The 17,936-nt window shown below is 38.8% G+C and overlaps 1 protein-coding gene across 2 annotated transcripts in view; it reads right to left on the reverse strand.

The window, feature by feature from the left end:
• MAP3K19 (mitogen-activated protein kinase kinase kinase 19) overlaps positions 1-16,144 on the reverse strand; it is a 41,160-nt gene extending 25,016 nt beyond the window's left edge. For both annotated transcript variants that reach the window (XM_043573275.1, XM_043573274.1), the window contains exons 1-4: positions 15,995-16,144; positions 13,451-13,566; positions 11,296-11,411; positions 2,498-2,594 (exon numbers count right to left, since the gene is read on the reverse strand). In XM_043573275.1, coding sequence (XP_043429210.1) covers positions 2,498-2,594; positions 11,296-11,411; positions 13,451-13,566; positions 15,995-16,092 — 427 coding nt within the window. In that variant the 5' untranslated portion in view covers positions 16,093-16,144. The remainder of the gene's footprint in view (positions 1-2,497; positions 2,595-11,295; positions 11,412-13,450; positions 13,567-15,994) is intronic.
• Positions 16,145-17,936: the final 1,792 nt, after the last annotated feature.

The following is a 17,936-nucleotide window of genomic DNA, read 5'->3' on the forward strand; positions in this document are numbered from 1 at the left end:
AAATGAAAACTGAAAATTGTCCCAGTCTAAGTCATTCAACAAAGAAAAATTATTGCCTCCAGAAGAGTCTTACTCTCCTGTGTTTTCTTCTTGTTGTGTTTAAAATATTTTTAAATACCCTCTCCACATTTTTATAATTTCCTAAATAGTGACTCTCGACACAGGTTTTTTAAACATTTATTTATTTTTGAGAGCGAGACAGAGACAGAGCATGAGTAGGGGAGGGGCAGAAAGAGAGGGAGACACAGATTCCGAAGCAGGCTCCAGGCTCTAAGCTGTCAGCACAAAGCTCAATGTCGGGCTCAACCCCATGAACTGCGAGATCATGACGTGAGCCGAAGTTGGCCGCTTAACTGACTAAACCACCCAGGCCCTCCTCTATTATCTTTTAAAACCTTCTTCATTGCTAACTCAACCAGAGTAAATTCTGTTATCTGCAGTTAAGAATCCTGATGGATACGCACTGCGTTAAAAAATTCTTTTAAGCCCAGTAATTTTAGTATATAGGTTCTTATCCATTTATGAAAAGAGTAACTTTACATGCTCAATGCAGTCTACAACGTTTGCATCTGATCATCGTTCTAGGAAAACAGCTGAGTGAGAAGTGCTAGAAGATTTTTACACTAAGGAAAAGGATGAAGGATTTTTAGGGGGCCATAAATTGTATTTTACAAATTATCATCTATAAAAGCCTATAATTAAGCCAATGCGTACAGCAGGAATACTTAGTTGTTAAAGTCCGTGGGTGTGATCCAAACATTATATATATCTTATTGATGCTCCCTTTTGAATAGAATACAGTGAACTGAGATAAATTAAACAAATGTGTATGTCTGCAACAGAATAGATACTCATATGGCATATACATAAAGTTTTTATAAAGTGTGCAAGCATTTAAACATTAACAACTTCAAGTACGTTAGAAACGTGTAAATGGGGTTTAAAGAGATTTATTGATACTTAAGATGAATACAGTGCACAATAGTGCCCCAGATGTTTTTATTTCACACTTGTGACTTAAGAATAACTAATAAAGACTATGAACTATGAGAAGAAAATTAAACAGACACATAATTGTTTCTTTCCAGTTTGTATCCCAAGTAATTAAAGCTCAAATTTTAGGCAAGAGCTTAGTGGAGATGCTACATAAATGCTATGGCTCCTATACGAAAACCTTAAATTATAAAACATTATAAATCATGTAAAAAGAATTAACAGCAAGTCATCTCCAAACTGAGTAGAATAAAGAAATTATTTAACCTCTTGGAAGGTGCTTTGGACACACCTGTTCCTAGAACTCTGCTCTGAAATGTCTGAAAGTCAAAGACCACGAGGAGTGTTTGGAAGGAGGCCAGGATTTTTAAATTTTAATTACATGTTTCAGGTTTCATGGTGTTAATTATTTCAAATGTTACTAAATTATTCTCTGCTCTCGGCCTGGAGAAAGGAGATTCCAAGTGAGTTTGAGAGAGGCAGGAACTCCCCAGGAGAGGGCAGCATCACATAAGGCGACAAAGGAGACAGTGGCTCAGACAGCAAAGCAGTGTTCGGGGAGGTTGACGGGGTTGCAGAAGAAAAGACATCCGAGAGGACAACCTCCCCGGGGTTTAGAAATGGAAGTCAGAAAACTGCCAGAGAGAAATTGGAGCAGTGCTAATAAACATTTAATTTAGGAAGTTTAGGGACGCCTCGGTGGCTCAGTCGGTTAAGCATCCAACTTTGGCTCAGGTCATGATCTCGCAGTTTGTAGCAGCTCAGAGCCTGGAGCCTGCTTCAGATTCTGTGTCTCCCTCTCTTTCTGACACTCCCCACTCACGGTCTCTCTATCTCTCTCAAAAACAAATATTTTAAACAATTTTTTTAAATGAATAAAAAGAAGTTTATAGGTGAGTAGATGACAGATCATTGTGATTGCTGTCGAGACTATTTTCTGAGGGGAGAATCTGCAAATACCTTGTGGTCTGTTAAATGCAAAGGCTCTTAAGGATATGACAGGATAACATATTTGGAATGGGTGTTGTTCTGGAAAAATTCCAGACTTATATACTCATAGAATAAAGGACTGAGACTTGGGGCTTTAGTGCCTTGTTCAGTCTCCCATCTTTCCCTGAAGAAAGGAGCTTTGGGACAACAGCTGATGGAGAAATGCTTGATTCTGGAAGAGAACAGATCCCTGGAGCCGATAGAAGATTCTGAGAGGCAATAAACGGAGGGAAAGATGTTGTCAGAGAAAAAGGAAAGAGGCAGAGAATGGCTGGCTGAGCTGGAGCAGGGTGGAATCAAGAGAGACACATAAGAGAGATAGCCATTTGGGCCAGCAAGTTGCCGAGACGTGCTGATTGAGATAAGAACCAAAGGATAGGATGATGAGTGGGTCCTCTTTCCCTTGTGCTGTTTTCAAGGTTCTGCACCAAGCACTACTGAAATTGGGGTGGTGGCAGGAATCCAAATAATCAATGTTAACTTTGTGAACGCATCAAGGACCGAAGCCAGATACCTTCTGTCCTGGGTTGCCAATCTTGTCCATCACCACTTGGATCCCCTCCTTCACTAAGCAAAATGGAATGACCGCAATCCTCGTCTTGGTCAAACTCCTGCAGTATCAGGAAAGAGTAACTCAGTTATTCAACATACTACTTTGCTGACAAAGTGAATATCGATTTTCCTAAGCTAAAGTTTCATACCATGGATTCCTTTTAAGTTAGAGAAAGTATTTAGAACTAAAATAATGGGAAAAGTATCTGCTCCTGGAGCACCAGGCCCAGACAGATGTGGACATGCTTAATTGTATAACTGAAAATGAAGATCAAAGCTAAAACCACATAGACACATAGAAATTCAGTATTTTACACTTTTTTATCATGTCAGTGTCCAGGCTGCTAAGCTGCCACAAATTCCATCTGGGTGGGTAACTGGAGAGAATCCTTTGGCCACAGCAGTGAAAAACCCCAAATGAACGTGGTCTTTTCCATAATGCCTCCCTGGGGCATCATTCACAATTGGTGAGGATGGAAATCCCTGCCCCATATGGAAGCTACAGATATAACTCTGGACTGAAAGGAGGCGGCAAGGCTTATTAAAGTTTTCACTATGACATCTTTCTGATCTAATCATGGCACATAACCTCTCAAGGAAGGAAAAACTTCCTTTTTATCCTCTAGAAAATAATCATTATGCTTAAAAAACATGGTAGAAAACCAACCTGATTTATGAAAAGTACTGCTCTCTAAATAAGTGTTTTCTTATTAGAATACATTGTTGTTGACAGGTTCCTTCATTAGAAGTTGTTGCCGCTGGTGATTTTGCCCTATTTAATGTATCAAACAGCGACAGATGCAAATAGTAGTTAAAATACCCCATCATAACCCAGAAGTTACAATTAGCTCTCTGGTTTCTATGGTCTGTTATCTATTACCACTATTTAAGAGAACTGTTGGATAAAGTCTTTGCCCTAGGCTCAGATGCCTGTCACACAGGTGGGAAGTCTATCATTCTGATATTTCATTCATTCATTCCCAATCAGGCTTGGGAAGTTTTCCACTTTGTTCATTTTAATTATCACAGAAAACAATCAAAATAAAATCCTTTATTTACGCTGCCATTAAAATATTTTACGTATTCAGGGGCACCTGGGTGGCTCAATATGTTAAGCGTCTGACTTCGGGTCAGCTCATGATCTCACAGTTCATGAGTTTGAGCCCCGCGTCAGGCTCTGTGCTGACGGCTCAGAGCCTGGAGCCTGTTTCTGATTCTGTGTATCCCTCTCTCTCAGCCCCTCCCTTGCTCATGCTCTGTCTCTCTCTCTTTCTCTCTCAAAAATAAATAAACATTACAAAATTAAAAAAAAATTTAGGTATTCAACTGTAATAACTTTATAGTCCTACCTTTTACATAGCAGCAGTACCTGCTTTTTAAAACTTTTTTTTTTCTAAGTAGGCTCCATGCCTAGTGCGGAGCCCAAAGTGAGATGTGAACTCATGACAGATGAAGATCAAGAGTCTGATGCCACTTTTTAAGCCACCCAGGTGCCCCTTTTAAAAGCATTTTATTAGGTTCCTGGGTGGCTCAGTCAGTTGAATGTCTGACTCTTGATTTTGGCTTAGGTCATGATCCCAGGGTTGTGGGATAAAGCCTAGCGTTGGGCTCTGCACTGAACATGGAGCCTACTTAAGATTCTCTCTCCCAATCTCTCTCTCTCTCTCTCTCTCTCTCTCTCTCTCTCTCTCTCTCTCTCCCCCTCTGCCCCTCTTCCCCACTTGCACTCTCTCTCTCTTAAAAAAATTTTTTTTTTGTAATAAAGCATTTTCTATCTCCTGGCAAAGGAGGTGCCCTGTCTCAGACCATCCTGGTTGTCAGTGGCAAAAAAGAGATGGGGGCTGGTTCACCCTAATACTAATACTAGACTGTTGTGGATTTCACTGCTTGCTCTTTTTTGCATTTCAAAAATTCTGTCACTGTGTGGCAAATTTCTTCTCCTTTCCATGCAATTACAATGGTTGGGGGGGGGTGTTCTCTTTTTAGATTATATAGAAATAAAAAAAAGCATTTTTAAAATGCACTAGAGTGGTGCCTAGGTGGCTCAGTCGGTTGGGCGTCCAAGATCAAGCCCTGTGTCTGGCTCTGTGCTGACAGCATGGAGCCTGCTTGGGATTCTCTCTCTCCCTCTGTCTCTGTCTCTCTCCCAATAGTTCTCGCTCTCTCTCTCGCTCTCTCTCTCTCAAAATAAATAAATAAAAATTTTTAAATGCAGTAGGAAAAAATCTGTCATCTTACAAATAAAAAAGCAAACACGATTAACATAGAAATAATATTTCATCTTTTTCCTAAGTATTTAAAAATACATTTGCATCACATCTTATTTTGTCCAGCCTTTTCACTTAAGGCAAGTACAAATTACATAGCAATTTACTAAGTAAACATCATTTTAATGTAATTATAAATTCTTTCTCTCAACAAGTATCTATCAGAGGGTCACAACAATGTTTAGTAAACCCCATGAGTCTTACAATATAAGCCCCATAATGCTTATTAGTCAGTTTTTAATTCTTGATTATTACACATAGTGCTGTGGACACCCATGCAATTAATACCCAAATTTTTATTATTTCTTTAGAGTAGGTTTCTAGATATTGAATTATTGATCCAGAGAGTATGAACATTTTTAAGTTGTTTTACACATACTACTTTAAAAGTAAAGTTTCCACTTAATGCTTACACTCTACCAGCAGTTCATGAAGGTGTTTCACTATATCTTCTCCTCGATTTATCAATTATCATCACTTTTCATTTTTAGTACTGTAATTTATGGAAGTGGTCATCTTGTTGTTTGAATGTGCACATTGTGATCAGTAGAAAAGTTTGCAGACAGTTTCACATGTTTATTTAAAAATTTTTTTTTTCAACATTTATTTTTGGGACAGAGAGAGACAGAGCATGAACCAGGGAGGGGCAGAGAGAGAGGGAGACACAGAATCAGAAACAGGCTCCAGGCTCCGAGCCATCAGCCCAGAGCCTGACGCGGGGCTCGAACTCACGGACCGCGAGATCGTGACCTGGCTGAAGTCGGACGCTCAACCGACTGCGCCACCCAGGCGCCCCAGTTTCACATGTTTATTGACCACTGAATTTTTCCTTTTAATAGATATAGTCTTGTTCAGATCGTTAGTCTGGGAACACTCTTACAAGACCTCAAAATATATTCCTACCATTTCATATAATTACAGTGATTCAATTAAATTTTTATGATAAACTTTGGCAAATAGCAGCCTTCATGTGGCAGTGTTAATATATAACTGGGGGGTGTCTGGGTGGCTCAGTCAGTTAAGCGTCTGATTTTGGCTCAGGTTGTGATTTCACGGCTCATGAGTTCAAGCCCCGCATTGGGCTCTGTGCTGACAGCTGACAGTCTGGAGCCTCCCTCAGATTCTGCATCTCCCACTTTCTCTGCCCCTCACCCACTTGTGCTCTGTCTCTCTCAAAAATAAATAAACATTAAAAAATACACACACACACACACACACACACACACACACACAACTGGCTCTCATGTCAGGTGTCTATGTTGATTAATGAGCTGTGATCAGTCTCAACTGCTCAGTTCATTTATTAGTTGGTCCTTTAGGAAAGTTGAAAGATGCAGAGTGTGGGCGCACCTACCAACAAAAATCCATTTTGATGACTAGTATCTACACATGTAGGGTCAGACACTCCTCTATGCAACTTATATATATTAAATAATTTAATCCTCACACCAACTGAAGGTAGGAATTATTGTTTTCTTTTTACACATGAGGCCCAGAGAGGTTAGCCAGTGGCAAAGTCAGGATATACACCCAAACTCTGAAGTCTGGTTCCAGAGCTCTTAACCCCTCTGCTTTCTTGCTACCATGGAAAGTTCAAAACAAAGAATCTCAAAAAGAATCAGAAAGAAAAGAATCAATAACGGTAAGCAAAATTAAGAGAAAGGATACTGAAACCTAATTTATAAGTTCTGCATGGGAAAAAAAAAAAGGTATGTGATACCTGCTAGTATCTGACAAAAATTTCTTCCATAGAATAAACTGAAAAACCGTAAACATCACACAAACCCAAAAGGATGTAGGGAATAATATATGTTTTGAAGGCTCATCATGGAAACGAAGACTCTAAAACAGAAACAGCTCTGGATTCTCTAATTTATTTTAGAATGCTAAATATGAAAGACTTTAAGATGTACTTGGGTGCCACAAGGACAATTGAAATAATGACACTCAGTCATGAGTGAAGAAGAGAAAATATTAGAATAGCACATCCCCGGTATAAATGGATTTCATAAGCCACTGACAATGATGCAGGAGGTGACAATAGACTAGAAAAAGTATAGCATTCTAATCAGCAAACAACAGAATCTCAAACATACAGAAAAGAGGCATAGAAATCATACATAATTAAATTTGGAAGGAAGAGTCTCTTTACATGAAAGGAGACTCAATTTCAAGTACTGTGATTGGGAGAGGCTGTAAAGTCTCTCAGAGGCACTCCTACAATCAAAGCAGCTGCTTATATTTGTAAACTATGAAAACCTATTGCAGACCACCAAAAAGAAAAGCAAGCTTTCATTTAAAGAAAAGAAGTGAAGGATGACCTTGGGTTTTACAATTTAAACCTTAGAGAAAGCACTAGAGATGAAAAGACAAGTTCAATAGTCAGAGTCTATTTCTCCCTCAGAAATGAGTTCAAAGTTATTTCAACCATAATAACAAAAATATAGAGTGAGGTTCAACAAAAGTTTTTAAATTGCATGAAAAAAACGTACTAATATAAAGGGATGTTTAGTCCTTTTACAAAAGAGAATTACTTAAATATGCCACAAAAAACGAAAAGCAAATGTGTTTTTGTTTAGCAATTTCTAATGCATAACAGTCACTTAAAAAAATTTTTTTAACATTTATTCACCTTTGAGAGACAGAGAAAGACAGAGTGTGAGCAGGGGAGGGACAAAGAAGGAGACACAAATCGGAAGCAGGCTCCAGGTTCTGAGCTGTCAGCACAGAGCCCAACGTGGGGTTCGAACCCATGAACTGTGAGATCATGACCTGAGCTGAAGTCGGATGCTTAACCGACTGAGCCACCCAGGCACCCCAGTCACTTTTTTTTTTAGTTTATTTGTTTATTTTGAGAGAGAGAGAGAGAGAGAGAGAGAGGAAAGAATACGAGTGGGGGAGAGGCAGAGAGAGAGGAAGAGAGAAAGAATTCCAAGCAGGCTCTGTGTGTCAGCAAAGAGCCAGACTTGGGGCTCGATTTCAAGTACTGTGAGATCATGACCTGAGCAAAAACCAAGAGTCAGACACTTAATGGACTGAGCCACCCAGGAGTCACATGACGGTCACTTTAAAGACTGATCTCTAGGTATTTTATTTCAATTACTATGTTATATTAGTAACCAAAAACAACACAGCCTTTACGGTTGTGACAAAACCTGCTGCGTAGCAGGGTTTCTCAGCCTCACCACCTATGACATTTGGGGCTGGATAATTCGTCATTGCGGGCTGTCCTGTGCCCTCTAGGATGTTTAGCAGCATCCCTGACCTCTACCCACTAGATGCCAGTAGCACCTCCACCCAGCTGTAACACCAAAAATGTCTCCTAATGTTGCCAAATGTCCCCTGGGGACTCTCTGTTGAGAACCAGTGTACTAAAGCAACTGTGGTTTGGTTTTTGGTTTTAGCCTGTTTAAAAAGGTTGTAAAAGAAAAATATTCAAACAGTATGAAATATGCTATTGTTTAATATTAAAAAATAGTAATAATAGTATTAAAAATAAACATTTCCATTCTACCCCATCCCATCTCATGCCCGAGAGGAGTCTTTTTTAATTTTTTAAATGTTTATTTATTTTTGAGAGAAAGAGAGAGACAGAGAATGAGCAGGGGAAGGGCAGGGAGAGGGAGACATAGATTCCGAAGCAGGCTCCAGGCTCTGAATCCTCAGCACAGGGTTCAACACAGGGTTCAACACAGGGCTCGAACTCATGAACTGTGAGATCACGACCTGAGCAGAAACCAAGAGTTGGACGCCCAACCAACTGAGCCACCCAGGCGCCCCAGAAAGCGAATCTTGAGCAGGCTCCATGCCCAGCACAGAGCTCAGATGTGGGGCTCAATCTCACAACCATGAGATCATGACCTAAGCCAAAAATCAAGAGCACGATGCTCGACGCTTAATCAATTGAGCCTCCCAGATGCCCCACCATTACTTTCAATTTAAGTGTAGCATACTTTCAGAAAGTGCATAGATTCATGAATGTTTATAAACTGAACATAATTGTGAAACCAGGACCCAGATCAAGTAAAAGAATTCTTAGACATGATGTAAGAATTAAGACCCATAAAAATAGATAAATTGGTTTTCATCAAAATGAAAAGCTTTGGGGGGTGCCTGGGTGGCTCAGTCAGTTGAGCATTCTGCTCTTGATTTCAGCTCAGGTCATGATCTCACAGTTCGTGAGATCAAGGCCAGTGCTGGGCACTGTGCTATCAGCATGGAGCCTGCTTGGGATTCTCTCTCTCCTCTCTCTGCCTCTCTCTTGCATGTGCTCTCTCTAACTAACTAACGAACCAACTAACTAAATAAGAAAAACTTCTATTCAGTGAAAGACCTGTTACAAAGGTGAAAATAACAAGCCAGTTCTTCTACTGACTAGTAGAAAATATTTGCAAATGACATATCCAGAATATATAAGGGATTCTTTAAACCCAACAGTAAGAAAACAAACAATCCAATCAGAAAATAGATTAAAAATTTGAACAATTCATGCTGATGGGGAATAAACCCATAGAAAAATGATGTTCAACATCAGTCATTAGGGAAATGGAAATTAAAACCACAATGAGATACCACCATACTTCTACTAAAATGGTTAAAATAAAAAATACTGACACTGCCAAATGATGGCCAGGATACAGAGATACTGGATCTCTCTTCATTGCTGATGGGAATATAAAATGATAGAGCCACTCTGGAAAACTGTTTGGCAGTTTTTAAAAGGGTTAAACATACATTTGCCATGTGATCCAGTATTTGGATTCCTGGACATGTATTCTAGAGAAATGAAAACCTATGTTTATATAGAAATCTGTACACAATTGCTCATAGTAGCTTTGTATATAATAGCCCAGAACTGGAAACAACCCTAAATGTCTCTCAACAGGTGAATAGTTAAGTAAACTGTAAACACCTGTGCCATAGAATACTCCTTAGCAATGCAAAAAAACTTGATACAACTTGGATCTATCTCAAAAGCATTATGCTGAGTAGAAAAACCAATCTCAAAAGTTTATACATATGAGAATTCCTTTTATATGACATTCTCAAAATGACAAAATTATGGAGATGGGTAACAGATCAGTGGTTGCCAGGCGTTAAGGATGGAGGAGGGTGTGGTTATTAAGAGGGCAGTAGGAAGGGATTCCCTTGGGGTGACAGAACAACTTTGTATCTTGACTGTGGTGATCCAAGAGATAAACGTCAAAGAACAGTACACTCAGGCACATGCGCAAACAGAAAAAACAATGCATGCAAATACTAGTGAAATCCCAGCAAGGTCTGTAGCTTAGTTAATTATAATGTGTCAGTGTCAATTTCCCAGTTTTGACAACCTGCTAGAGTTACAATAATAGTTCCCTTTTGGGGAAGCTGGTGAAGGTTACACAGGACTTCTATGTACTATTTTTATAGGTTCCTGTGAATCTGTAATTATTTCAAAATAAAAAAGGTTTTTTAAATTAAATTTTTGTTTTTTTTTTTCTTTGTTGTTTTGGGATGATTTTTGGAAGGAGAAAAGGACTCAAAAATATTTACCATCTCCAAAAGTCCTCATTATTTATTATATTATAGTCCACACCTCATTAACTTTGTAAAATAAATAATTTGTGGCCATATTGTTTTCTTACCAACAAAATATAGAGCAGCAATACTTTTACCTGTCTGGGCTGTGTTAATTTTTGTAAAAATTCAAAAGGTACAAATGAATGCATAGCACAGAGTCATCTCCAATTCTCTCCCTATAGGCAACAATTGTTACCATGTTACCAGTTTGTTGTATATCTTGGGTATTGGTCCACAGTTTTCTATGGATTACACTGTTTGTTACTAGTACGGTTACTGTACTGTGAGGGACTTCATGTGGAGTCATTCATCATGGTGGGGGGCCGGGGGTGACCAGGGCCAAGAGGAGGCACCTTCTTTGTGGTACCCTGTGATGGATTTGACATGATCAGATGAGTGATCTTCTCCTTTTCCACATGAACACACATAAACACAAGCTGCATTTTATTATTTAGTATCGGTTCAACTGCAACAATATTCTGTGGTATTAGATACATACACACAAAACGCAGGAGACTCTGAGCTGACTAGCTAATTACAGCTCTGAGATTAAACTTGTGGAGCACCGCCTTATTAATTTTGCTTTTAATTACCTTATGATTACATTTAGAAATAAATTGTGATATATGATTGCTGTAAAATATTCAAGCAACACACATGAGGTAGTAGATGGAGTAGGTTAGCCATTTTTTGTTAGTTTCTTTTTTTATATAAGTTTATATATTTATTTTGAGAGAGAAAGTGAGCAGGGAAAGGGCAGAGAGAGAGAAACAGAGAGAGGGAATCCCCAGCAGGCTCCTCACTGTCAGTGCAGAGCCCAACACAGGGCTCAAACTCGCGTGACCTGAGCCGAAACCAAAAGTCCAACACTTAAGAGATTGAGCCACCCAGGTGCCCCTTGTTGTTAGTTTCTTTAAAGAGAACATCTTACCTCACTGCTGCTGATACTTTGCAAGATTATATTTTGGTTTGTAGTAACTGTCATCCTATCAGTTGGAGAAGAGTTAGTATCATGACAAATATCAAGCAATGATTCAGCATGTCTTTCTGCCAAAAGAAACAGAATAATGTGTTTTGAAAAGACTTATCTCCATCAATTTCGTCAGAAGATCTAGCTCTGTGTTCTAAGACTGGTTCCATTCTGTCAAAGATTTTCCTAAAATAGTGGTCTGGGATCCTGATGAAGCTTTAGGCAATACTTTTCACAGGGAAGGATGTGAGTGAGGATAACAAGAGTCCACAGAATGGATGTGTTTTTGTTTTTGTTTTTAAGTTGGGCAAAGCTGCCAAGTGAAACCCCTAACAATGGGCTGGAAATTACATTTGCTCTATAGTTACCACAGACATGGCACATTTTCTGTGTAGCAGAAGTCACATTAAATTGGCAGAGTTCTGAGCACCCATGAACTCCCAGTTAGTTCCCAAGGGACAGTGCTCTCTCATACCATCCCCTTCCTGCTATCGTGACTTCTTCAAAATAAGAATGGCCTCTTCGATGAAAACGTCTTTCTCTTCCAATGGCTTTTATTTATTTTGTAACTGATACAAAATTGCACAAGATTATCTCTACTCAGATTGTCCATTTCTTCACCATATTTCCTCTCTGCAATCTATTTCCTGCCTCTATCTCAGCACTGAAACTTCTCACTTCCTTGCCACATCTGCTTTGTAATCTCTTTTCCAATTTGACATTGTTTCCCTCTCCTTGCTTCTTGTAACTTTCTCCCAATCCCCTCCTCTCTCTCTCAGCGCCCTGAGTCCCTGTGTACATACCACCCTCTAACTGTGGGTACACCTCCTTGGCTTGACCCCTTGCAGTTCTCCCACCATCCTCAATCCGCCAGGGATCTTACCTACTCCAGGTCCTCACAGTCTCTTTTTTGTAGTGAACTGCCAAACTAACATATCAACCCACCTCTTCCCACAGGCCTGTCCAACAGAAAATCGCTACTTGCAAGTCCCAAGGTTCCATCCAAATGCAACGCTTTAGAACCCATTGCCTTCTATATCCTCACCAAACCAGAGTGGTCTTCTATTTTATTGATTGCATTTCCATCTCCCCACTTCCCAGGGCTGAAACTTTGGAATCATATTTAACTCAACTCTCTCAACTTTTGTCTCTCTCAGCTTTACAGCACTAAGTTATGTGAATTCTTCTTTCACAATAGCTCTTAGGCTCACCACACTCAGCACCTGTCAGGCACACTCCCACACCAAGCCCAGGACTCTTCCTCGTTCCTGTCACCACACACAGGCACTTCTATAGTTTCTTAATAGAGCTCCCTGCCATGAGTCTCTTCCTTTGAATCCATTCTTCACAATAACAACAGCTTAAATTTCCTAAAACATGGTTTTCATCATTCCCTGGCTTAAAATTCTTTAGTGACTCTGTTTTATTGGGGGAAAAAAAAAACCCTTCATTTAATGAGTATTCAATGGACCCAGTTTCTTTATGTATTTAATTTCTAGTCTCTTATTTGCCCCTATGATAAGTGAGGCTCATTTACAGCATGATGCCTCTGCTCCACAAAATTAAATCCCACTGTTTTTCGAGGACCAGATTGAATCTTACCACTTTCATGAAACCTTCCTGGGAAAAGCCTTGTTCCCTGCCTAGAAGTTTTGAATAAAAGCCAGTCAGACCATAAAGTCAAGCAGCTTTCACAAGGTCACATATTGCTCAGTGGTACTTTCTTTCTTTCACTTTTCTCTGTGGCTGTTTCTGTCTTTTTTTTCCACCTATATCAAACTGCCTCTCTTGTTCTCTTCCTTCCAAATCTTACCCAGCATTTAAGGAACATGGTAAGTCCCTTCTCCTCTTTCAAGCTCACAACAAGCACTTTCTCTACTGACTTATGTGATGTGTCCCTTACCCTATTGAACACTTTCAGGAGTTTGGACAATGTTTTAGATTTCTTTACAACCCTTAAGGGTACCTAGCCTTGGACCTTGTATATAGTCACTGATCAATAAATAGTTGTTGGCTTGATTTCTTTAAATGAATCCATTAAACACATGTAGAAGAAAGAGTTCTAATAAGGCTTTTATAGTTGGGGAGCTTTTGAAAGTGGAATAGAAGTATTTACCTGGTTTTGGCATAGAGTTCATTAGAATGTCCAATAACTGCTGTTTCCTAAAACTATGTATTTGCGACACATAATGTATTGCTGATTTTCCACTAAAATCACAGAGTTTAGGATCTCTAGGAAGAATAGAATTAACATAAAAATTATTTAGTTAAATCTATTGAAAAAATATGAGAAGAAAAACATTGACATCAAATAAAAGTAATCATGTGCTTTGGGGCTAACAAGAATGATTTTAAAGTATATGGGATAGAAAGTGATAATTTTTCAAGATTTTAAAATAAAGGAATATTCTGTATATCTTATTCCCACTCCATCCTTAAAATTTTTTTTTCAACGTTTATTTATTTTTTGGGGGACAGAGAGAGACAGAGCATGAACGGGGGAGGGGCAGAGAGAGAGGGAGACACAGAATCCGAAACAGGCTCCAGGCTCTGAGCCATCAGCCCAGAGCCTGACGCGGGGCTCAAACTCACGGACCGCGAGATCGTGACCTGACTGAAGTCGGATGCTTAACCGACTGCGCCTGACTGAAGTCGGATGCTTAACCGACTGCGCCACCCAGGCGCCCCATTCCCACTCTATCCTAAAAGTATTCCAATATTTGCAGAAAATGTCAAACTTTGGATAAAACTTTTCATAATTCTTTAATGATGAGTAAATCAAGTAAGGATCAAAACATCTTGATAAGCTGTTGTCTTATTACAAATACCTGACTTGCTTAGCTTTTTCTTTCCAATGAGTTAAGCTTGCTTTCTTGATAGTTTTTTTTTTTTCTTTCTAATGCTAGCAGCTAGCCTTTTTGCCAGTCAAAACTGTAGAATAGAATAGAATCTCTCTTGAAAAGTAAGCTGGGGGCACCTGGGTGGCTCAGTCGTTAAGAGTCCAACTTCGGCTCAGGTCATGATCTCGCAGTTCACGTGTTTGAGCCCCGCATTGAGCTCTGTGCTGACAGCTCAGGGCCTGGAGCCTGCTTCAGATTCTGTGTCTCCCACTCTCTCTGCCCCTCCCCTACTCTCTCTCTCTCTCTCTCAAAAATAAATTAAAACAATTTTAAAAATGTAAAAAAAAAAAAAGAAAGAAAGAAAACTAAACTGATATGCTTATTTCACAGGCTCTTGGTTGAGTGGAGCGAACTTGTCATAAAGTCCCTCTGCATGATCTCTTCATCTTTCTTCACCTTGCCTTGTGATTGTTAAGCCTGACCGGCTAATCTCAGGGCTTCTTGCAGTAGCACAAATATCCTCTCCATGTTGCACTGAATCTGAGGATTAGATACATAACAGCTCAGAGAGATTCAAAGGGCCAATAGTAAGAGCCCTATTGGCAGATTATGGTGTGGGAAATAATGATTACACTTGCTGCACTAGTCACATTCTGGGACACAGAACATGTTGAACATGGTCTCCAACCTAACAGCTTTGAATTTGAATCTTTTTATTGCTATAGGACTGGGAAATGTTTTATCCTCTGAAAAAATAACCCCTTATGAGCTTTTCTCCATCAAAGGTCATGATTCAAAAGAAGTAAGATAGGACCAAGAATCAGGGGACTGCCTCTGCCTTGATAAGTGGCCTTAAGCAAGTCACTTAACTCCTTGGGATTTCAGTTTGCTCATTTGCCTTGATTAGTGTTTCTCAATGTGGCACTTTTTGATTTCCTATATTCTGGACCCCACTCCAGGCCTACTGAACACCATCTCTGGGGTGCTGTCCGGTACTCTCCATGTTAAACAATCTCTTTAGTTGTTTCTTAACACTAAAGTCTAAAGTAGCTTCAAACTTCCATCTTTATCCTATTATAGTAACTGGTCCTTTTACAATAGCTCGTGTTCTTGACTATGCTTTTGTTCTTGAAGCTCCCTTCTACTTTTTTTTTCTTTCCAAAACAAAATTCATATGAAATTCTGAGAAAGAGCTGCCCATCTGTTCTTATTGGATGATAAGATATCTAGGTAACAGCATTAGGAAACTGCAATTCTAACAAGAAAAACTGCTTATTAACCTACTGATTTTTTTAAAAAGTCAATTATTTACTTCTCCTTCCCCTAAAAGAACATGCTGGCATACAGTAATTTTTAGATAATTAGAAATCAGTATTATAAATTGCTTTTGATAATTGACAATGCTTTCTGAAATAATTAGTAACATGTTGGGGGTAAGGAGCTACATACTCAAGGATTATCTGACATTCTAAAAAAAAAAAAAAAAGAAGAGTTATTATTTGATATTCTTCATAAGCACCAAAAGAGTATTTACACAAATAAAACAAATAGTCAATATCATAAAAATAATAGATAGCAACATCTAACATTTGCACATTACTTTGCAACTGCTGAAGTCCCTTTTATGAACATGAATTTGCATTCGATATATAAAAATTTTTAAAGATTTTATTATGAAGCAATTTCTACACCCAATGTGGGGCTTGAACTTAAAAACCCTGAGGTCCAGAGTTGCATGTCTCTAAGTTTACAAGTGACTTCTGACAATAACAATGACATAGACTCTCTTCCACTGGTGCCAACTGACCACTCATACTCACGCATGATGCCTGAGGAGCTCAGACAGAACCTCCACAGGTCTGTAGACTGTTAACATATCAAGACTCTCAAACAGATCCACATCCCTCACAGCCAGCATCAGAGGGGTCAAGCCATGTTGGTTTGGGAAATTTATATCCAGGAATTCTTCAGATGCCTTTGAAAACATGAAACTTTATTTTTATTATGTTTTTACTATTTATACTAATCTTTGCATTTTCCTTGCTTAGCCAAATTCTCATTTTAACTTCAACACATTCTTTTTCTGTTGTTGTTTTAAGTTTATTTATTTATTTTTGAGGTGGGGGAAGGGGAGAGAGAGCAAAAGACAGAATCCCAAGCAGGCTCCATGCTGTCATCACAGAGCCTGATATGGGGCTCTGGCTCACAAAGCATGAGATCATGACCTGAGCCAAGATCAAGAGTCAGATGCTTAACTGACTGAGCCATCCAGTCACCCCAGCTTCAACACATTCTTTCTCAATATCTATATTGATGAGGAGCTGATGAATTGAAAGAACACAGGCCTGAGAGATAGACCCGGGTTTGAATTTTACCTCCTTAAGCTGATTATTTAACCTCCCTGATAGGATTATATCAAGGGCACTTGACAAGATCACCCTGTTAAAATAAAGGATATCCAGTTAAACAATAATTTTCACTGGCGGCACAGTAATACTAAAAAATTTATTTGGTATTTACCTGAAATTCAAATTTAACCACGTGTCCTGTATGTTTGTTTGTAAAATCCAGCAATCCTACTCACTGACCTTCAGAGTCCTCAGCTCTAGAGTAGGAATAACAATGTCTTCTTTGTGGGGTTGTTTTGATGATTGGTGATAGAATATGAAAAGCACTGAGCAGAGTGTTTGACACATGCTCAGTAATCATTTCTGGAATGAATGAATGAGTTACAAAAATAAGGCAGGTGTGTGTGTGTGTGTGTGTGTGTGTGTGTATGTATATGTATGTATGTATACACACACACACACACACACACATATATATATATATACACATATAGTCAAATGCAGGTGGATATACAGATGATATTCGTTGTTTTAATGAAAGTAAAATTTAATTTGGATAATTCAGAACTGAAAAACCACTGTAAGGCCAAATTATCCAAATTGTTTATTTTATTTACCAAAAAAATTTGCTACTTTCCATCTCTATTTCACTTTATGCCATGTCAGTATAGTCTTGTGTTTCTACCTCAGTTTCTCTAGGGACAAACTAGAGATAATGATATTACCTCAGAGGGGTGCTATGGGAATTAATTAATTTTTTTTCAGTCTCTGAAAAGAAGTGACCTCTTATATCACTGTTTATTATTAGCTAGCACCAACACGAAAGGTTTGAACTGAGAGTAGTCTTGCAATAGCACATTAATTCAGCACCTGCTTATTAAACTTTGGATTCAGGTACAGACACCAGTTTCTTAAAATGTGGCTGCTAATCTTTATGGATGAAAATGTGGTTATGAAAACAGATATTGGATTATAACAACCATTATGAATACCATTAAAATAAAATTTATTGTCTTTCAAAAAATTTCTTAAAAATTTTTTTTTTCAATGTTCATTTATTTTTGAGAGACAGAGATGGAGTATGAGGGGAAGAGACAGAAGGAGATATAGAATCTGAAGCAGGCTCCAGGCTCTGAGCTGTCAGCACAGAGCCCAATGCGGGGCTCAAATTCATGAGCCATGAGATCATGACCTGAGTTGAAGTCAGATGCTTAACTGACTGAGCCACCCAGGCACTCCTAAAAAATTTCTAAGCTTTTGTCATGGTTTACAACAATTTTAGACTATTGTTTAGTACAACAAAAGTATTCAAGGAGTTCTTTGGATTTTGTTGTAGATCCCCTTGAACTCTAGGTGACCAGAATATTGTTCACTTTTTCTTTATCTGTTTGTGTCTTGACCATAAGGGAATGGA

Source organism: Prionailurus bengalensis, chromosome C1, assembly GCF_016509475.1.
Source record: "Prionailurus bengalensis isolate Pbe53 chromosome C1, Fcat_Pben_1.1_paternal_pri, whole genome shotgun sequence".
Taxonomy (NCBI): Eukaryota; Metazoa; Chordata; class Mammalia; order Carnivora; family Felidae; genus Prionailurus; species Prionailurus bengalensis.